The sequence below is a fragment of the Moschus berezovskii genome, chromosome 11 (assembly GCF_049115385.1).
Source record: "Moschus berezovskii isolate FMDL1 chromosome 11, NW_MosBer_1.0, whole genome shotgun sequence".
Taxonomy (NCBI): domain Eukaryota; kingdom Metazoa; phylum Chordata; class Mammalia; order Artiodactyla; family Moschidae; genus Moschus; species Moschus berezovskii.
This window is the reverse complement of record NC_142470.1, coordinates 57157555-57180423: the sequence shown is the minus strand read 5'-3', so window position 1 is coordinate 57180423 and position 22869 is coordinate 57157555. Positions and strand designations below refer to the sequence as shown.

Below are 22869 nucleotides of genomic sequence, written 5' to 3'. Positions count from 1 at the left end.
CATTCACTTGGTTGCTGCCTACTGTATTCCAGGTACTGTGCAGAGCCTATGAGATACTGCAGTCAAACAGTGACAACTAATACTTCATAGCACCCACTTGGTACTATTTTAAAGTAATGTACATACAGGAAAAATCCCCAGCAACTCATTCTGTTCCGTTCCGTTCTGTCGCTCAGTCGTGTCCGACTCTTTGCGACCCCGTGGACTGTAGCCTACCAGGCTTCTCCGTCCATGGGATTCTCCAGGCAAGAATACTGGAGTGGGTTACTGTTTCCTTCGCCAGGGGATCTTCCCGACCCAGGGATCGAACCCGGGTCTCCCGCATTGGAGGCAGACGCTTTAACCTCTGAGCCACCAGGGAAGCCCAGCAACTCATTAATTGGGCACTATTACTAATCCTTATTTTATAGCTGAGATTAAAGATTGGGAGTGGAATCCAGGTGTCCAGGCAGTAGAACCAGCTCTTATCTAGGCTAATTCTTTGCTCCTTGTGGAGAGTTAAGACTTGGCTCCAGTTCTTTCCACCCTGTTTCCAAGAACAGAGCACACACCTCTGTTATTACATTTAGTATGGGACTTTTCAGTTGTTTGACTACGTCTCTGATGGACTTTGAATACTTTGAGGGCAAGAATTTAATCATGGTTATTTTTGAAATTGTTGAGCCAGCCCAAGACCAGGGCATGTAGCACTTGATGAATGCTTAGCATGCTGATGAATAAAATCTCCATTCTCCAATCCTGGAAGAGTAACAAAGTTTACCCATAAAGAATTACTAACAGGAATACCTTACCCTTTCTCCTTCTGGTGATAGCATTGCTAAAATATCATTAGTGTAAACCTTTTCTGGCTCTCCATCCATTCCAGGAATTTTTCCCTCAGTAGGAGGCAGGAGAGCAAATTCAAGCTTTGAAATGGAGTCGAAGCATTTCCTTAAGTGTGGCTGCACAGCTTGGGGATTTCGTGTCTGGGCCAAAATCTCCAAAAGCTCATCATTTGACAAGAAGTAAAATCTAGATTAAAGAATATACTTAAAATGTAACTTGAAATTGAAGCAAAACCTTATATAGGCATGAAAGATGAATCCCTTGCCCACATCTCTTCCCCATCCACTGATTTCCTGGACCTATTGGTCTTAGGTTTCTGGGGAAGCCATACATCTCTAAATATGATTATTATAAAGATTAGTGTGGCTGCATCTCAAGCATCTGGAGTTAGGGACTGGTACATAAAAGGTAGAGATTTTTCATATAATTTGTAAAAATGCTAGCACTTGCTATGATACTGATTTGGTCACATGTCTGTTACTTGGCTTTGAGCTTCTAAAGTGAAGGTACATTATTTGTTTTCCCTAGAATCCAGCCTTGTACCTCATATATACCTGGTATTCAATACATAATTTGTTGAATAAATGAATGCATGGTTGCTGGAACCTTGATTCTGTAACTACACACATGTGGACTGTGCTGATGTGAGCTGGCACGGGATTTTCTTAGATCTTGCCCAACAGGGCCATTTGAAGGCATGAAGATATTCTATGAAAACAAAACAAACAAACAGAAAAACAACTGGAGAAGGGGCATGCCTGGATGCTGAGGGATGAGAGAGAGGGATGAGCATCTGGCTGGAGAAGACATTTCACTCTTATGGAGGAAACTGCCTATGAGAGATTCCTCAGACCTGGAGGAATCTCATGAGCTCATGGAAGGCCCCATATGAGAGAGGGGGCCAGTTGAGTACCAGACAACTCAGATTTCTCCTGCTGTATTGCCTCTCCTCTCTTCCCTGCCCCAAACCTGGAGATCCCAGAAACCTATTAGGAAGTAGGGAGGGCTGACCATTATACATCCTTATCATCACTAAAAGCTTCAACCTTGCAACAGGCCTGGGCCAGAGAAGGGAGATGTTTTTAGTTTGAAAGAATTTCAGAGTTTCGATGATTACAGATTGTTTAGTGGGTTAAGGCAACAAGAGATTTTTTTGGCATTATTATCTGAGAATGGCCAGAAAATTCATGAGGTCTGCTTAAGATTCTGAGCAGGAAGAAACTAGCCCCTTGTAGGGAATGCAGAGGTAGTCTTTAGAAATAAAGATGTTTTGGGGTTGCACTCTATCAGTCCTACCAGATACAGAATAATTCATCTCCTTTTTCAACTAATGAGACAGACAATTGTCAAGATTGGATTATGAACCCTGACAGAGCAGGAACCATGCTGCATTCCTCTTGTGTCTCCAGGACCTAACTTGTGGCCCCAGGAACTCATTCATATGGTTCGTAACATGTCTTCATTAAGGCTTGGAAAGTGAAATCAGTGGTGTACACAGCCTCTTGACCTAATAAACACTGCAGACCTAGTTGACGTAATTCTAAACAAAAGGAAAAAATAAAAGCTGATGGTTTTGGTGTTCAGTATTATCACAGGTAAATTTGTGTCCAGGTTTCTTCAAATATCAGAAGCAGTGTGCAGATTTTTTCTGTACACTGGGGAGACCCAAGCTGGGAGCCACTGATTTAAGAGTGAAATAAAAGGCACATCTCAAACATATATTCCTCTGTCTTTCCCTGTGTTGCCTGAGTCTGTTGAACTCATCAAATCTTCCAGATCTTGGATGTCTCGTGCATACACATACCCTGGCGTGGTACCCAGTAACAAACCCTCTTAACCAAATAACCCACATAAGCGTGTAACACTGGCTGACTTGGACAGAACTTATCAGCCATTTCTTTTACAGCTAACAGGAAAAATCCACAGAAGATGAACATTTTGTGATGTTGTCTATGTTACGGTACAACGTGCCCCAGTGAATGAAGTCTGGAGCTCTTGTGATCATCAGGTAGTCACAGTCTGTTCGTATATAATTGCACCGAAACAGTGTATTTACGTGACTGTCCATGTGCTAACCATGAGCTCCATTAGATCAGGGATCTGACCTTTCTTCTTATATCTTTAACACCGAGCAAAACATTTGGTATGTTTCTAGAATGAATGGATGAGTAAAAGATTTCATTTGGAATTTGTGAAATGACCTTTTAGATGACTTCTACAGTGACCCTCTTAGGCCATCAATCAGCCTAAAGAAATCAGCTCAGGCAACAAAGGTCTCTAACTTTTTACACATACATCCATGGACACATGCACACATACACATCCAGCAGTGAAATGGTGCTGTGATCAAGAGTTCTTCCAGCATCGATCCACTTAAACCAAACACTGTATCTTTATCCTTGACACTTACACTCCCCAATCAAGATATGAGCTACATTGCTATTATGAAATATATTTCCTGCTTCCCTTTTTGGTTCCCTGGTGTTTTGAGTTATAGTTTGTTTTAAAGTATATCTTCACAAATTCATGGAAACTCAAATACTAAAATTGTTGTTGGTAGCTTTATAAACTTACCTTGGAAAGATAACTCTTTTTGATTCTAAATATGCCTCTAGACACTTCTGAATTTGGTCAAGTAATGCATTATTATTTTGAAAAGTCTCCAGAAGTCCTGTTCATTGAAAAAAAGGTATTGGTAAAGTTGTGTTGAAATAAATAGAGAATATAATTTTAAATATGAGATTAACTTTTTAAAAAGCTTTGGTTTTATTTGGTAAAAGAATGGTCTAATAAATTAAAATTTGGGAAGGTTGGTTAAGAATGTTAAGTATTTTTTACCATCTATCTTATTCCATTTTTTAATTGAAGTATAGTTGACTTACAATGTTGTGATAATCTCTGCTATATAGCAAAATCACTCAGTTATACACATATATACATTCCTTTCTTTATCTTCTTTTCCATTATGGCTTACCCCAGGATACTGAGTATAGTTTCCTACGCTATACATTAGGACCTTGTTGTTTATCCATTCTAAGTGTAATACTTTGCATCTACCAACTCCAAACTCCCAGTCTATCCCTTAACGATGACATTAATTTTAATATTTGTCACAGAAGAACAAGCATTTAATTTGAAACCTTTTTATTTGGCATCACTCACTTTTGGGGATTAGGGGTGCACAAACTAAAGCCAAACAACTGCCTCCTCTGGACCCTCTAAACAAAGCCATTCTCTAAATGCTACATATTCTTTGTCACTTCCTTACTCATGTCTCCTATTTCTTCTGCCATCTTTAGATGCTGAAATTGTGGCAACTGTATCCTATTTCTTCATCACTAAATAGTAGCACCTTAAGAAGCAAGATTCATGTCTCACTTGACATTGATGTTTTGGTGCCTATCACACTACCTGACTTCCATACCTGTTCAAGAATCAAATCCAGTCTTTTCCACGGTCTCCAAGGCTCTATGTGATCAGTGACCCAATCTGATCCCCAACCCACTACCCAAGCACACTTACCTCTCTGGTCTCATTCCTAAGCCCTCTCCTGTGCACTGCTCTCCACCCTGCTCTGGCTTCCTTGCTGACAGGAGTACACGTTAAGCATGCTTTACTGCAGGGTCTCTACCTTTGTTCTCTCTGATGTTAGCAGTACTCCCTTATATATTTCATTCCTTCATTCTTGCAGATTTCTACTCGAAAGTAGTCACTTTATCAAAATATCCTTTCAACACGCACACATACACAGCAGCCCCCAGCTATTCTTTTGCCCAGCTATTCTATTGCTGCTGCTGCTAAGTCACTTCAGTCGTGTCCGACTCTGTGTGACCCCATAGATGGCAGCCCACCAGGCTCCCCCGTCCCTGGGATTCTCCAGGCAAGAACACTGGAGTGGGTTGCCATTTCCTTCTCCAATGCATGAAAGTGAAAAGTGAAAGTGAAGTCGCTCAGTCGTGTCTGACTCTTTGTGACCCCATGGACTGCAGCCTACCAGGCTCCTCCGTTTATGGGATTTTTCAGGCAAGAGTACTGGAGTGGGTTTCCACTGCCTTCTCCGTTTGCCACATTATCCTACTTAATTTTTCTTCACAGCTTTACCATCATCTGAAATTATATATATATGTACATATGAGAGTTAGTCGCTTAGTCGTATTTGACTCTTTGTGACTTGATGGACTGTAAACCACCAGGCTCCTCTGTCTGTGGGATTCTCCAGGTAAGAATACTGGAGTGGACTGCCATTCCCTTCTCCAGGGGATCTCCCTGACCCAGGGATCAAACCCAGGTCTCCTGAATTGCAGGCAGATTCTTTACCATCTTAATCACCAGGGAAGTCATATACTTCGGTATCTGAAATCCCTGGGACTAAATGTAATTTTGAAATCTTTTTTTTAAATTCCAAAAGTTATACAACAAAAGTCCAGTAGGGACTTGGGCAGCACTCTGCAATAAGACACGTTAATATTATTGCAACAAAAGGTTTGAATATGCACACTGAGTGGGGGGTGCTAGACAAGATAAAAGATCTTTCAGAGATATCCATGTTTTAATCCACAGAACTTGAGAATTTGTTAGTTTTTATGGGAAAAGACACCTGGCAGATGTGATTACATTATAGACGACAGGATGGGGGGATTATCATGGATCATGCAGTGGGCCTAGGATAATCACAGGGTCTTTATAAGAGGTAGAGAGGGAGACGTGATGGCAGAAACGTAGACTGGAGTGATAACGGTTGTGGCTGAAAGGGGACTAGGAACCAAGGAATATGGGCAGCCGTTTGAAGCCCCAAAGTTTTAAGGTTTTCAATTCTATCATCCCACAGAGTTTTTCCTGTCTGTTTCTGTAAGAGTCTTCGGGCAGAGAGCACAGCCCAGCAGCTGCTTCTGCCTGAAGGAAGCTCTCTGGGGTTATCACCAGGACAGACCATGTGCTGCCATTTACAGAACAACAAGCCGTTGAGCTGAGGTTTTGATAGAAAACATAAAGTTCAATCACTGAGTATGTGCACCCCAAAAGATTTTGATTCTACATCCTTAGAAACAGAACTTATAAAACACATTTCAACTGTAAAACACTGGGGACTCTACTCAATACTCTATAATGACCTATATGTGAAAAGAATCTAAAAAAGAGTGAATATATGTATATGTATAACTGATTCGCTTTGCTGTATATCTGAAACTAACACAACATTAAAAATCAACTATACTCCATTACGGAGAAAGCAATGGCACCCCACTCCAGTACTCGTGCCTGGAAAATCCCATGGATGGAGGAGCCTGGTGGGCTGCAGTCCATGGGGTCACTAGAGTCGGACACAACTGAGCGACTTCACTTTCACTTTTCACTTTCATGCATTGGAGAAGGAAATGGCAACCCACTCCAGTGTTCTTGCCTGGAGAATCCCAGGGACGGGGGAGCCTGCTGGGCTGCCATCTATGGGGTCGCTCAGAGTCAGACATGACTGAAGCGACTTAGCAGCATACTCCAATAAAAATCAACTAAAAAATAAATAAAACACATTTCAACCCTGAGATTAGAATTACCATTAGTGGCATTACTCATAAGTGGTTGTAATGAATTACTTAAAGTGTGGAAATTTTTATGGTTAGAAGTCTGTAAGAACTTTAACAGAATGGGTCAACTGAATGTAAATGTATGTTTTGTAACCTAAATTGTGAGATGGAAGCATCAGTGATACTGTGTGAGGCAACATTCCCCAATGCTACACACAGCAAAAGAAGTAGATGCTCGTGGGCCAGAACTATGAACTGAGCTGAAAGAGAATGATGATGATGCATTAAGAGTAATAAAATAACAAGTGTTCAATTCACATTGCTTAGCAAGAGTGTCAAAGGTACTACAAATGTTCCTGGTCATCAGTGCTGACTAGATCAAGGGTTGACTGGACCACATATTATTGGAATCTTACAGGTGATGAATGCTTTGGATGATTGTAAAGTCCTTTTGTGTGTTTCCTTTCTACCTGGTTGAGTAGCTGCTCGGAAAGCGTTAGGCAGCCGGTTAACCTTCCTCATGATTTCCTTCCATGATTTGTCCACTTGAAGGAACATCTTGGCCTCTGCAGGCAACTGCCTTTGAATATCTGGAGCATTAAAAATACTCTCTAGATAGAGCCAGTTTCTCTGGCAGTTCAGCCATTCTTCCTAGGAGAAAAATAAGGACATTATCAAAAAATTTCACCCAAAGTTCAAAATACACAGCTATGTTAAAAATAGCTACATTAGAATTAACTGTATTTTCTATATTTTGGCAGTGTTTCACAGGCCTTAATTTTTCATTAAAATTTTTTAAAAATTCTATATTGGAGCTTAGTTGATTAGAAATGATATGTTAGTTACAGGTACATGGCAAAGTGATTCAGTTAAACCCACAGATGCATCAATTATTTTTCAAATTATTTTCCCTTCGAGAATATTGAAATGAGCTTCCTGTGCTGTGTAGTAGGTCTTTGTTGGTTATCTATTTTAAATTCAGTAGTGTGTACATGTCAATCCCAAACTCCCAATATATCCCTCCCTCGGCCCCCTCCCTTTCCCCCATAATGATAAGTTCATTCTCTATGTCCTCACAGCTTCTTCAAAATAAAACCTCTTAAAAGTATCCAAGACTCATCTCAGCCTAATTCTAATTCATTTTTTGGTATGAGTAGAGTTATAATGAGTCTACTACTTGTGGTAACCAGAATGGACCCAAAGAAAGAGGATTAAAATGCCCAGAGGAGACATTCTAGGGGGAAGCAAGATGCTTCAAGGAATCTGAAGGGTTGGGAAGCTGTTAAGTTTAGTGACTGTTTCCAAATATATAAAAAAGTTTCTTTGCCTCAATGATGTCTATATTCTTCCCTCTCCCTCCTTTTAAAGAAGAAATATAATTCATTTTCTTCAATTAAAAGAGTAAAACCTGCTTATAACAGAACATGTGGCAAAGACATAAGACTGGGAAGAAGAAGAAAACCATATACTATCTCTCCTCTTAGAGATGATCACTGTTAATCAAAGAAACCACAAGTGCAGGGTCAGATCTAAAGTCTGTAGACCTCACCTTTCCGCTGTGCCTCTTGCCATCACACGCGCAGGCCTGAGATTCATAAAAGAGCATCTCCCACCTCACTCTAGATTTGGGGGTTATACCTAAACCTTAATATCCCAACAACTCTCTGGTTTATTTCAGGCTCATACTTTCTATGCAGTTAATTCTCTGGAGGGTCCCTGTTATTCAGGGATCAGATCATAAGGTGTACATTGAAGAGGATGGATTACTGAAAAAGGTCTCTATGAAATAAAGATAAGACAAATTGTCTTTTCCTACTTAGTGCCTGTATTAAGTCACAGATAACTTTTCATATTTAGAACATATAGGGAAGTGTCACCCAGGCATGTCCAACTCTCTGTGACCCCCTAGACTGTAGCCCACCAGGCTCCTCTGTCCATGGAATTCTCCAGGAAAAAATACTGGAATGAGTTGGCATTTCCTTCTCCAGGGGATCTTCCTGACCCAGGGATCAAAGGATCTGCCTCCTGCATTGCAGGCAGATTCTTTACTGTCTGAGACACTAGGGAAGCAGAACATAGAGAAACCCCAACACAATTAATTCAAGATAAAAAACTGAAGTCGAAGAAAGACATTGGATGGGGAAAAAATTAGACCAGAGTAAGTGGGCTCTTTTGATACTGATCCAAAATCACTGCGGATGCTGATTGCAGCCATGAAATTAAAAGATGCTTACTCCTTGGAAGGAAAGTTATGACCAACCTAGATAGTATATTAAAAAGCAGAGACATTACTTTGCCAACCAAGGACCGTCTAGTCAAGGCTATGGTTTTTCCCGTGGTCATGTATGGATGTGAGAGTTGGACTGTGAAGAAAGCTGATCGCTGAAGAATTGATGCTTTTGAACTGTGGTGCTGGAGAAGACTCTTGAGAGTCCCTTGGACTGCAAGGAGATCCAACCAGTCCATTCTAAAGGAGATCGATCCTGGGTGTTCATTGGAAGGACTGATGCTAAAGCTGAAACTGCAATACTTTGGCCACCTCATGCGATGAGCTGACTTACTGGAAAAGACTCTGATGCTGGGAGGGATTGGGAGCGGGAGGAGAAGGGGACGACAGAGAATGAGATGACTGGATGGCATCACCGACTCGATGGACATGAGTTTGAGTGAACTCTGGGAGTTGGTGATGGACAGGGAGGCCTGGCGTGCTGTGATTCATGGGGTCGCAAAGAGTCAGACACGACTGAGTGACTGAACTGAACTGAACTGAATTGGGCTCTTTGTTTTATTATGGGATAATCTGAGGTAGAATAAAATAAAAAGGAAGTGTGTATGAAAGTTCCACGGAGAAAGTTCCACGGAGACTTCGAGGAACAGTGTTAGTCCAGTAAATATGAGCTTGCTGTGATAAGACCCTTAAGGTGGCCCCAGGACCTGGGCTTAATGTTGTGATCCTCTCCCCCTGAGTGTGGGTGCCACCTGTGACTGGCTTCTAGTTACGGAGAATATGGTAAAGGTAACAGGATGTACACAATTAGGGGTACAGCACACAAGGCTGTAGCCTCCATCTTGCCTAGAGACTTTCTCTTCCTTGCTATATTGATGAAACAAGTCATCTTGTTGAGGAAGTCCATGGAAAAAAACTGAGCAACATGGAGGAGCTGAGAATGGCTTCTGACTGACAACCAGTGAGAAACTGAAGCCCATGGTCCTGGAATTGTAAGGAAATGATATCTGTCAGCATCTTCCCTCAGTTGAACCTCTGATGGGAACCCAGTCCTGGCCCACATCTTGACTGAACCCTTGTGAGACCCTTAAGCATAAGACCCAGTGAAGCCATGAACTCCTGACCCACAGAAACTGGGGGATAATAATTGTATCTTGTTTTATACAACTAAAGTTTGTGGTATTTTGTTTCACAGCAATAATAACTAATTATTGATGGTATAATCTTATAAATAAGAGCTCAAGATATTTGCATTCTCCTTATATTCTGAGAATAATGAAATGTCAGTAGTTGAATCTTATATCTAAACTCTATACTGTCTAACCCTAAGTGAACAAATGACTTCTAAGGTCCTGTGACTTTCCAATTCTCTGAATCTGTGAATTGAAATTATCCTTACTCACCAGTGTTTGATTAAATAAAGCAAGCTGTTTCTGCCATTCATCTACTCGAGCTTTCAGTGGGCCAACGTAACGTGATGAGGCAATGGTTGCAATGTTGATGGTGCTGTCATCAAGAAGGACCTTTCAGGAAAGGTGAAGAAAATATGTGCAACATCGTATGTTAGTGCTCTTAAAGATAATTACAGATATTTAACTCTAAGAGTCTATTTATTTATTTTTACCTAAAAATTTTTATTTTATATTGGAATAGAAATTTCTATTGGATTTACAACGTTGTATTAGTTTCAGGTGTACAGCAAAGTGATTCAATTATACACAAACATATATCCATTCCTTTTCAGATTCTTTTCCCATCTAGGTTATACAGAATATTGAGTAGAGTTCCCTGTGCTATACAGTAGGTCCTTGTTGATTATCAATAGTAGTGTGTTATGCTGGGACTTTCCAGGTGGTGTTAGTGGTAAAGAACCTGCCTGCCACTGCAAGTTAGATACATGAGATGTGGCTTGGTTCCCTGGGTCCATAGTGTTGCACAGAGTCGGACATGACAGAAGTGACTTAGCACACACGTACCCAGTGTGTCTATGTTAATCCCAAACCACTTAAAAGCCAACTTTCTGAATTAACAGCTTAATCCACCCATTATTTCCCATCCACCCACTTCCTCTCCTTCTCCCCTTCACCAGGATTTACAACCCACTATGATGTTTTCTTCAGTGTCACCATGGAACTTCTGGTTGTCAAATCCTGGCTATTTCTATCATTATTAATGGCACACATTTCTGTTTAGCTCAGCCCTTTTCTTCAATCTCCCCCTACAAGTTATCTGGTACTTTACACCACTTTGTCATCTAGGTCTTTATTTCTCAAAGTGCTCAAAACTTGAAAGTGTAGCTGCCTTCTTTATCCAATGAAACATCATTCTACCTCAATTATCTTGAGGAAGAGGAAAAGTGAACTCATTCATGTCAAGCTCTGGACTATTATAGACAAGTTTTCATCTACCTCCTTTCCCTACTCCTTGTCCATATGCCACAGCAACCCTTGCAGAACACGTACATTTTAAAAAACATGTCTGCTAATCTAAAGAATTTTCATTGCTCTATTTAAATTATAAACTTCTTCAGAGCAGAAGCCCCATCACCTATTATTACCTGGTCTCATACTGACTGATTTCCATCTTGGGTCTGCTCTCCCCTTCACCACCCAGAATGCAGTCTGGTCTTGCTCTTCCAAACTACACCTGGCAAGGACAGTTCATCTACAATTCTAGTCTGGGGACACACTAAGAGAATGGGGCTTTGCTTTAAAAAAATATTTTATTGAAGTATGACTGATTTACAGTGTTAATGTTAGCTATACAGCAAAGTGATCTAGTTATATATATACTTTTTCACATTCTTTTCTATTATGACTCATCACAGGATATTGAATATAGTTCCCTGTGTGGGATTTGCTTTTTAAATTGAGTCATAATCCCCAGATTCCTTTGCTAACAAATATGCCTTCAGATATCAAGTCACTAAGAATATTCCAAACACATGGGTTAGATTTATCTTCTTTTGCTGTTAATAGAGCATGACCATCTACTCCTAATCTCAAAAATTTCAAGTGAACTGAGCTTCTTAGTGTGCTATAAACCTGAAATGCTTATTCATGCTTCTTTGCCTTATTTAAATGGTTTGAAGTGCCTTCTATTCTCATCTATAACTATTAATATCAAACCCACATATTTTTAAGGTCTAGAATGTCTTGGCTGGTCTAGCAAAGATTCTCTGATCACTTCAGCTACAACTGATCTCTTTGCTATTCCAAATTCTCCAGCAATTACTGACTACAAGATTTTTAACTCATATATATATATATATATAGTTGATAAATGAATATGGAATGAAATAATGGAAATAATGGAAAACTCCATACTTACCCTAATCTCCTCCTAAGTGCCTTTAAAATTCTAAAAATCCTCTTCTCCATTCAGTTCAGTTCAGTTCAGTCGCTCAGTCGTGTCCGACTCTTTGCGACCCCATGAATCACAGCACGCCAGGCCTCCTTGTCCATCACCAACTCTTGGAGTTCACTCAAACTCATGTCCATCGAGTTGGTGATGCCATCCAGCCATCTCATTCACTGTAGTCCCCTTCTCCTCCCACCCCGAATCCCTCCTAGCCCCAGACTCTTTTCCAGTGAGTCAACTCGTCACATGAGGTGGCCAAAGTATTGGAGTTTCAGCTTTAGCATCAGTACCCCCAATGAACAACCAGGATTGATCTCCTTTAGAATGGACTGGTTGGATCTCCTTGCAGTCCAAGGGACTCTCAAGAGTCTTCTCCAGCACCACAGTTCAAAAGCATCAATTCTTCGGCGATCAGCTTTCTTCACAGTCCAACTCTCACATCCATACATGACCAATGGAAAAACCATAGCCTTGACTAGACAGACCTTTGTTGGCAAAATAATGTCTTTGCTTTTTAATATGCTATCTCGGTTGGTCATAACTTTCCTTCCAAGGAGTAGGCGTCTTTTAATTTCATGGCTGCAATCACCATCTGCAGTGATTTTGGAGCCCCCCAAAATAAAGTCTGACACTGTTTCCACTGTTTCAACATCTATTTCCCATGAAGTGATGGGACCAGATGCCATGATCTTTGTTTTCTGAATGTTGAGCTTCAAGCCAACTTTTTCACTCTCCTCTTTCACTTTCATCAAGAGGCTTTTGAGTTCCTGTTCACTTTCTGCCATAAGGGCGGTATCATCTGCATATCTAAGGTTATTGATATTTCTCCCGGCAATCTTGATTCCAGCTGGTGCTTCTTCCAGCCCAGCGTTTCTCATGATGTACTCTGCATATGAGTTAAATAAGCAGGGTGACAATATGCAACCTTGATGTACTCCTTTTCCTATTTGGAACCAGTCTGTTGTTCCATGTCCAGTTCTAACTGTTGCTTCCTGACCTGCATATAGGTTTCTCAAGTGGCAGGTCAGGTGGTCTGGTATTCCCGTCTCTTTCAGAATTTTCCACAGTTTATTGTGATCCACACAGTCAAAGTTTTTGGCATAGTCAATAAAGCAGAAATAGATGTTTTTCTGGAACTCTCTTGCTTTCTCCATGATCCAGCAGATGTTGGCAATTTGATCTCTGGTGCCTCTGCCTTTTCTAAAACCTGCTTGAACATCTGGAAGTTCATGGTTCATGTATTGTTGAAGCCTGACTTGGAGAATTTTGAGTATTACTTTACTAGTGTGTGAGATGAGTGCAATTGTGAGGTAGTTTGAGCATTCTTTGGCATTGCCTTTCTTTGGGATTGGAATGAAGACTGACCTTTTCCAGTCCTGTGGCCACTGCTGAGTTTTCCAAATTTGCTGGCATATTGAGTGCAGCACTTTCACAGCATCATCTTTCAGGATTTGAAATAGCTCAATTGGAATTCCATCACCTCCACTAGCTTTGTTCATAGTGATGCTCTCTAAGGCCCACTTGACTTCACATTCCAAGATGTCTGGCTCCAGGTGAGTGATCACGGCATCGTGATTATCTTTGTTGTTAGATGACACTAATTTGCTTAATTTTATTGAAGAGCATTAATGTACATGAAAACTTGTGATACTTTAATGTGTATCCCTTTCCATCTTATGCTTTGATTAAAAGGAAAAAATTATTTATATATATATATATATATATATATATGTAATATCTAGTGCTTTGATAAGTATTTCATGTACAAGCATTCATGTCCTGGTGGCTCAGTGGTAGAGAGCCTTCCTGCCAACACAAGAGATGTGGGTTTGATCCCTAGACTGGTAAGATCCCCTGGAGAAGGAAATGACAACCCACTCCAGTATTCCTGCTGGGGGAATCCCATGGACAGAGGTGCCTGGCAGACTACAGTCCATGGGGTCTCAAAAGAGTTGGAAACGACTTGATGACTAAACAATTATTCATATTCATATTTTGCCTTCTCCGTTAAATTTCTCCCTAACAACTCTCATATTTCAGTCGTTCATTATCATCTCCCATAGGATATTTAGGACTAGGTCTGGCAAGAACCTTCACCATAAGTTTCAATAATCCAGTTTACCCACCTGTACATCATCTGTGCCACCCAGGATAAACACATCTTTGGAGTCACGGTGAGGCAGGACAACAAATTCAGTTGTTTTCCAAGAATCCTCCACCTAGGACATTGTTCAAGTCTTAGTATAGCTCAGTTCATTTACATTTAGGTTGATAAATGAATATGGAATGAAATAAGGAAAACTCCATAATTATCCTAATCTCCTAATTGCCTTAAAATTATTAAAATCCTCTTTTCCATTAGGTGGCACTAATTTGCTTAATTTTATTGAAGAGCATTAATACATAGGAAAACTTGTGATACTTTAATGTGTATTGCTTCCCATTTTATGCCTTGATTAAAAGGAAAAAAATGTTTTTCCATAGATCCTTAGTAGATGTGTATTTTTAGAGCAAGAAGGTTAAATATCCTAAAGGAGAGAAGTCTTCTCAATGTGCTTTTGAAGCATTTCATAGAGTTAGTCTTCTCTAATATGTATTTTGAAAGATAATATATTTTGGCATAAGAGGTCTTCCTTGGTGTACGGTTCTTTATACAAAGTGTGCAAATGTGTTGCCATCAAGTTCCTGTTGGAGTATAAGCTAAGCAGAAAGAAGATATGTATAGAGGTGATAACAGTAATAATGATGATAAACATAAAGAAACAGCAGAAAGATAACTGATAATGAGACAGTGGAACTTGCAATGTTGAAAAACAAAGTTCATGATCTTCCCACTGAATATGAAAACCTTTATATCTCAGGACCTTCAGAATACACATTTTTCAGGTTTACCTTTTTAAGGATTGTTTCTAAGGCAGCTTCTCCAGAAGCTTGTCCAGAAATGTCCTGAATTTCTTGGCCAAAGTCAAAAACATGCAACTCGGCGAGCTTCTCCAAGGTTAATGGAACTTCAAGGTCCACTAGGGTGGCATCAACTGTTTGTTCAATAGCTGCCCAATGTCTAGGCTTCAGAGTTGGGTTCCTCAGGTCAATGATAACTGGAAGCTGGAAAACACACACTGTTTGAGGCACCATTCTTTTTATCCTAAAAAATACAGTCCAATTTGGGCATGTAAAAAGCTGGGAAGAACACCGCTGATATATGTAAACAATGAAAAATCTGGACAAACTGCAAATTAATGACTTGTATTGAATCCGTCAGAAAAGTGAGGTTGCACCAAAACCAGCTAACTCAAAATTTAGAGAGACACTGGTTCCCATAATTTTCTCCCCAGAAAGAAGGTTCTGAGAATTTGTTTACCTAGGAGAGATACCTCGGGTTGCCATTTAAGCTAGTTAGAAGATGTAGTTGAATTTTAAAAATAAATTGCTAAGACTGAGTGTAGGGTAGCATGAGAGTATGAAGTCTTGGGGGCAACAAATACCTAGAGGGGTTCACAGAGAAGATTGGAAGAAACTTAAGAAAGCCTATCTTATGGTGTGGTCAGAAACATGCAAGTAAAAAGATAATAAGAAAATACTTTTACATTGCTGGAAGAAAACACAAAATCTGCCAACTCAGAATTATATGCCAGTGAAAATATCATTTAAAATAAAGGATAAAGACAAAAGTTTGGGGAGCTCATTGCTAGCATACCTACTCAGTAAGTAATATTAAAGGAAGTTCTTCAGGCAGCATGAATGCTATGAGTCAGAAATTTAGATCTCTACAAGGAAATGAAGAATATTGAAAATGGAATATATGTAAAATAAATTTAATTTTATTTCCCATTTTTATTCCTTAAAATGTAATTGCATAAAACAAAAATAGCAGCAACATGTTGTGTTTATACTACATATAAAAGTAAAACACATGACAACATTAATACAGAAGATGAGAGGGAGGAATGGGGAATATGGTATTATAAAATCTTTACACTCTACATTAAGCAGTATAATATTGTTTGAAGGTCGATTTGGATTAATTAAAAATCTAAAAATTGCTTAAAACAGTATGAACAAAACTCCATGGAGAAGATAAAATGGAATAAAAAAAATACAATTAAATCAAGAGAGGGAAGACAAAGAGGAAAAAAGAAACAACAAACAAATGAAAAAACGAGCATGACTGCAGTTTTAATCCAATCACATCAATAATGCTTTAAATATGAATGGTCTAAACATGTTAGTTAAAAGACTTAAAAAGTCAGATTGTATAAAAAAGCAGGAGTCAATTATGCTCTGTTCAAGAAATCCACTTTAAATATAAAGAAAAATTTTAAAGATGGAGAAAGTCATATCATGCAAATTCTAAAAGAAAGCTGTACTATATATATAAATTAATATATAACTATATTAATTTCAGACAATTCAGACTTTAGAACAAGAAATCTTATAAAAAATAAATGAAGCCTCTCAGAAAACTAGGAAACTTTGTTATCTTAATATAGGGCATATATAAAAATATTTGACTAACATCATACTTAAAAAGAGATTGAACATTTCCCCTTTAAGATCAGGCACAGGACAAGGATGTTTTCTCTCATCACTCCTATTCAATATTGTATAGAAAATCCTGCCCAGTGCAAGAAGGTAAGAAAAAGAAAGAAAAGACACAGATTATAAATGAATAAATAACATTGTCTCTATTCACAGCTGAAGTAATTTTCTATGTTTATAATTCTGAATAATGTACCAAAGCTCCTAAAATTAAAAAGTGAATTTAACAAGATTGCAGGATATAGATCACTATACAAAGGTCAACAGTATTTCTACCTACCAGAAATGAACAATTAGAATTTGAAATTAAAAGCAGTATCATTTAAGATAACATAAAAGAATAGTTTTAAATCTAACAAAGTATGTGCATAATCTGTATGCTGAAAATTACAAAACATTAATGAAAAGAAACATAGGAAGACCTAACTAAATGAAGGGATAGGCTGGTAGGAAATTAGAAAATTCTATCTTGGGAAGATGTCAGCTCTCCTCAAAATGATCTATTGATTTAACACAGTCTCCCCCCAAATCCAAGCAATTTGTTGTACGTATTGATAAGCTAATTTTAACATTTATATGGAAAGGTAAAGGAATTAGAATTGACAAAATTGTGAAAAGAACAATGAAGAACTTACACTACCTGATTTCAAGATTTTCCAGCTATAGTTATCAACACAGTGTGGTACTGGTGAAAGAACAGACTTACAGAGCAACAAAATAGAATAAAGTATTCAACAATAGACGAAAAAATATAGTTAGCTGATTTTTCACAAAGATGCAAAGACAATCAATGAAGAAAGAATACTCTTTTCAAACAATGGTGCTGGATCAACTGAATATCTACATGCAAAATGTAAATAACTCAAAATAAATCATATACCTTAATTTAAAAAAAAAACAAAACTATAAAACTTCCAGAAGGAAATACAATAGAAAATTTGCGTGATCTTTAGGTTTGGCAAAAAGTTGTCAGATACTAACTAAGAAAGTAATATGTAAAAGAAAAAAATATATTAATAAGACTTTATTAAAATTTAAGCCTGTTATTCTGTGAAAGTCACTATATAGGGCTAAAGTCACTGACTGGGAAAAACATTTTCAAGTTACATATTTGAAAAATGATTTATATCAGACTGTACAAAAAAGTCTTAAAATTCACTAATAACAAAACAAACAAGCCAATTAAAAATTGAGCTAATATCCAGACAGACATTTCTGCAAAGAAGGTGGATGAATGGCAAATAGACATGGGCAAAGATGCTCAACATCACTAATCATTAGAAAAGTGTAAATCACCATTATGAGATATTACTATACATTATTAGAATAGATAATATTAAAAACAAAGCAAACCAAAATTTAAAAGAACTCCTTATTGATAACAAGTGCTAGTGAGGATGAGAAACAACTAGAATTCTCATACTGTTCAGTTGCATGATTTGCCCAGTTAAGGAGAAGGATGCAGTTTGTGCCTCTTCAGTAACTGAATTTGTCTGTTGCTTCTTCTCTCTGCAAGGTAATTTAAGCAGGGAAGAATTCCTGGCTTTGGTCTCATTAGCCTCAGGTATAAATGATTTACCTGGAGTTTCTGAAATAATTTCATCCAAGCTTACCTTTTCTTTCATTTTTTCCACCTTACTTTTTAGCTGGGGCACGACACTGTTGGGTGGCAAGCCTTTTTCCAATTGAGTCACAAATTTGGCATATTTAGAAACTTGACCATTTAGAAGTTCTGTATCCAAGGAGTCAAATTTGGACTACGAAAATTAGGGGGAAAGAAGTTAAGACATATGATAAAAGGCAAACTTGAAATAGTAAAAATTTCTTTACTCAGATTTTCTGGTAGCTGTGTTGTCAAATCAGGTCAACTTTATGCTTTTTTAAATGGCTCTGCTTATGAAGATTTCTAATAGTAGGCCAGGCATTGTTTATTACTTTCATATCCTTTTCTCATATATCATCAAATGCAGTATTGAAATCCCTGTAATTTATTCCGGAAGGACAATCATTGTAAAGTTACAAATAGCTAATTTTTATTCTTATGACCTAGAAACTTCTCACTCAGTAGTCTCCTATTATATTTGATTATGTATCCCTTTAATGAAACTTATTTAAACATGGACTTCAATGTATGCATGTATCTATAAATATATTTATCAGTTACCATAAGCATATAAGTGTATACGTATCATGTCAGATGGTCATATGGATTGAAGGCAATAGAAAATTTATAAAAATGAAGATATTTGATGCTCATGGATTGGAAGAATTAATATTGTTAAGATGTTTATACCACCTAAAACAATCTACAGATTCAATATGATCCTTATCAAAATTCCAACGGCATTTTTTTTCCACACAAATACAACAAACAATCCTAAAATTTGTGTGGAATCACAAAAGACCCTGAATAGCCAAAACAATTTTGAGAAAGAATAACAAAGATAGAGGTATCAACCCCTTGATTTTAGCCTATGTTCCAAAGTTATAGTCATCAAAACAGTATGGTACTGGCACAAAAACAGACACATAGATTAATGGAACAGAAATAAGCCCACACATATATGGTCAATTAATTTACAACAAAAGAGTCAAGAATATATAATGCAGAAAGGACAGTCTCCTTAATAAATGGTGTTGGGAAAACTGGACATCCACAGGCAAAACAAAGTAATGAAATTGAATCACACACAAAAATAACTCAAAATGGGTTGAAGATCTGAATATAAGGCCCAAAACATTAAAACTCCCAAAAGAAAACTTAGGTATTAAGCTCTTTGAGAAGGGTCTTGGCAATGATATTTTGGATTTGACACGGAAAGCAAAGGCAGAAAAGTAAAATGGCAATGAGAATCTAACTAAAAAGCTTCTGCACAGCAAAGGAAACCATCAACAAAAGAAAAAGTCAATCTATTTAACGGGAGAAAATGTTTGCAAATTATATATCTGATAAGGGGCTAATATCTATAACTCATATAATTCAATAACAGAGAAACAAATAACCTGATTAAAAGTGGGCAGAGGATCTGAATAAACATTTCTCCAAAAAAGATGTAACAGATATCCAACAGGTACATGAAGATACTCAACATCACTAACCATTGGGAAATTAAAATGAAAACCACAATGAAGGAGAAGGAACAAGATGGCGGAGGAATAGGACGGTGAGACCACTCTCTCCCCCACAAATTCATCAAAAGAACATTTGAACGCAGAGTAAAGTCCACAAAACAACTTCTGAATGCTGGCAGAGGACATCAGGCACCCAGAAAAGCAGCCCATTGTCTTCGAAAGGAGGTAGGAAAAAACATAAAAGATAGAAAGAGAGACAAAAGAGGTAAGGACGGAGTTCCGTCCCAGGAAGGGAGGCTTTAAAAAGAGAGAAGTTTCCAAACACCAGGAAACATTCTCACTGACGAGTCTGCGGCGAGCCTTGGAACCTCAGAGGGCCACATAACCGGGAGGAAAAAGAAAGAAATAATTAAAACCCACAGATTACCCACCAAACGGTAACTCCCAGCGGAGAAGCAACGCAGACGCCTGCATACGCCATTAGCAAGCGGGGGCTGGGCAGGGAGGAGCCGGCTGAACTGCTCAGAGAGAGGACTGGGCCTGAATGCCACGAGAACAGTCTGAGAGAACTAACTGGAGATAGCAAAGCAGACTGGGATAGCTTCCCCATGGAAAGGCGGAAAGCTCTAACCTAACTTATATGCAGAGTACATCATGAGGAACACTGGGCTGGAAGAAGCACAAGCGGGAATCAAGATTGCTGGGAGAAATATCAATAATCTCAGATATGCAGATGATATTACCCTTATGGCAGAAAGTGAAAAGGAACTCAAAAGCCTCTTGATGAAAGTGAAAGAGGAGAGTGAAAAGGTTGGCTTGAAGCTCAACATTCAGAAAACAAAGATCATGGCATCTGGTCCCATCACTTCATGGGAAATAGATGGAAAAACAGTGGAAACAGTATCAGACTTTATTTTCGGGGGCTCCAAAATCACTGCAGATGCTGATTGCAGCCATGAAATTAAAAGACGCTTACTCCTTGGAAGGAAAGTTATGACCAACCTTGATAATATATTGAAAATCAGAGACATTACTTTGCCAACAAAGGTGCGTCTAGTCAAGGCTATGGTTTTTCCTGTGGTCATGTGTGGATGTGAGAGTTGGACTGTGAAGAAAGCTGATCGCCGAAGAATTGATGCTTTTGAACTGTGGTGCTGGAGAAGACTCTTGAGAGTCCCTTGTACGCAAGGAGATCCAACCAGTCCATTCTAAGGGAGATCGATTCTGGGTGTTCATTGGAAGGACTGATGCTAAAGCTGAAGCTGCAATACTTTGGCCACCTCATGTGACGAGTTGACTCACTGGAAAAGACTCTGATGCTGGGAAAGGTTGGGGATGGGAGGAGAAGGGGATGACAGAGAATGAGATGGCTGGATGGCATCACCGACTCTGTGGACATGAATTTGAGTGAACTCCGGGAGTTGGTGATGGACAGGGAGGCCTGGCGTGCTGTGAATGGGGTCGCGGAGAGTCGGACACGGCTGAGCGACTGAACTGAACTGAACTGAAGACTCCGCCAGCCCTGCTCACAGAACAAAGGGCTGAGCAGAGCGAGCCAGCTGTGGTCGGCCCATCCCCCATCCCCTGCCGAGACAGGCAGGGAGGTCAGCCAGAGCCGGAGGGGGCAACCGAGGCCCCAGAAAGGCATCCGATACAAACTGTAGGCAGGCTTGTTGCTAATCAAGACTTCTTGGGCTCGGGCCGGTCGATATCCACCTGAGATTGTGTGCCGGTTGTACACCCAGAAAACCGAGTGGCAGGGACTGGGGAGACGATAAGTCGCAGTGACCACGCTTGCCAAACACCTGGTCACCTGAGCTGTTCGGACTGGGGAAGGCACAAAACGCAGATCCAGCCAAGTCTGTGCCTTTGTGGAGTACCCGAGAAACTGAACTTGAGACGCTCAGACCTGGAAAGTGCATACAACCCAGTGCCGGCCTCAGACAGTTCCCGGCAGAGCAACCTAGAGCCTGTGCAGTGTAGACTGGGACAACACACGCACTGTGAACGGAAGCAAACCCAGTGTGGCCGAGACGCAGTGAGCACTCCCCACAGACGCCAGAGATATTTGTCTGCAGCATTCCTCCCTTCCCAGAACAGGACTGAACAACTGAGCCTTAAAAAGTGTCCACCCGCCCCCTAGTATCAGGGCGGAAATTAGACACTGAAGAGACCAGCAAACAGAAGCTAAAACAGAGGGAACCACCTTGAAAACAACAGATAGAGACGTCTAGAGACTACTCCAAGAATAAGACCAAAAACCAGAGGCAAGAGGCTTAAGCCCGAATCCTGAGAACACCAGAGAACTCCTGACTCCAGGGAACATTAATCGATAGGAGCTCATCAAACGCCTCCATACCTACACTAAAACCAAGCACCACCCAAGGGTCAACAAGTTCCAGAGCAAGACATACCACGCAAATTCTCCAGCAACACAGGAAAATAGCCCTGAGTTTCAATATACAGGCTGCCCAAAGTCACTCCAAACCCACTGACATCTCATAACTCATTACTGGACACTACATTGCACTCCAGAGAGAAGAAATCCAGCTCCACCGACCAGAACACCGAAACAAGCTTCCCTAACCAGGGAACCTTGACAAGTCACCCGTCCAACCCCACACAGAGCAAGGAAACTACATAATAAAGATAACTCCACAAACAACCAGAAGAGGGAAAGGCCACCCCAAGCAAAGCAATATAAGCAAGATGAAGAGGCAGAGAAATACCCAGCAAGTAAGTAAAGGAAAAAGATAAATGCCCACCAACACAAACAAAAGAAGAAGATATAGGGAATCTGCCTGATAAAGAATCTCGAATTTTGATGGTGAAAATGATTCAAAATCTTGAAAGCAAAATGGAGTTACAGATAAATAACCTGGAGAAAAGGATTGAGAAGATGGAAGAAAGGTTTAATAAGGACTTAGAGGAAATAAGAGTCAATATACAATGAATAATGCAATAGATGAGATCAGAAACACTCTGGAGGGAACAAACAGTAGAATAACAGAGGCAGAAGACAGATAAGCGAGCTAGAAGATAGAATTGTAGAAATAAATGAAACAGAGAGGAAAAAAGAAAAAAGAATTAAAAGAAATGAGGACAATATTAGAGACCTCTGGGACAATGTTAAACGCTCCAACATTCGAATCATAGGAGTCCCAGAAGAAGAAGACAAAAAGAAAGACCATGAGAGAATACTTGAGGAGATAATAGTTGAAAACTTCCCTAAAATGGGGAAAGAAATAATCACCCAAGTCCAAGAATCTCAGAGAGTCCTCAACAGGATAAACCCAAGGCGAAATACTCCAAGACACATATTAA

General features: G+C 39.4%; 1 protein-coding gene across 1 annotated transcript in view; it reads right to left on the bottom strand.

Annotated features, from left to right (window-relative positions):
* The window catches only part of DNAH6 (dynein axonemal heavy chain 6), a 301941-nt gene that overhangs the window by 197932 nt on the left and 81140 nt on the right, over window positions 1–22869 (bottom strand). The window contains exons 17-23 of the mRNA XM_055400589.2: window positions 18087–18230; window positions 14827–15039; window positions 14061–14153; window positions 9978–10097; window positions 6818–6998; window positions 3400–3496; window positions 792–1011 (exon numbers count right to left, since the gene is read on the bottom strand). Coding sequence (XP_055256564.2) covers window positions 792–1011; window positions 3400–3496; window positions 6818–6998; window positions 9978–10097; window positions 14061–14153; window positions 14827–15039; window positions 18087–18230 — 1068 coding nt within the window. The remainder of the gene's footprint in view (window positions 1–791; window positions 1012–3399; window positions 3497–6817; window positions 6999–9977; window positions 10098–14060; window positions 14154–14826; window positions 15040–18086; window positions 18231–22869) is intronic.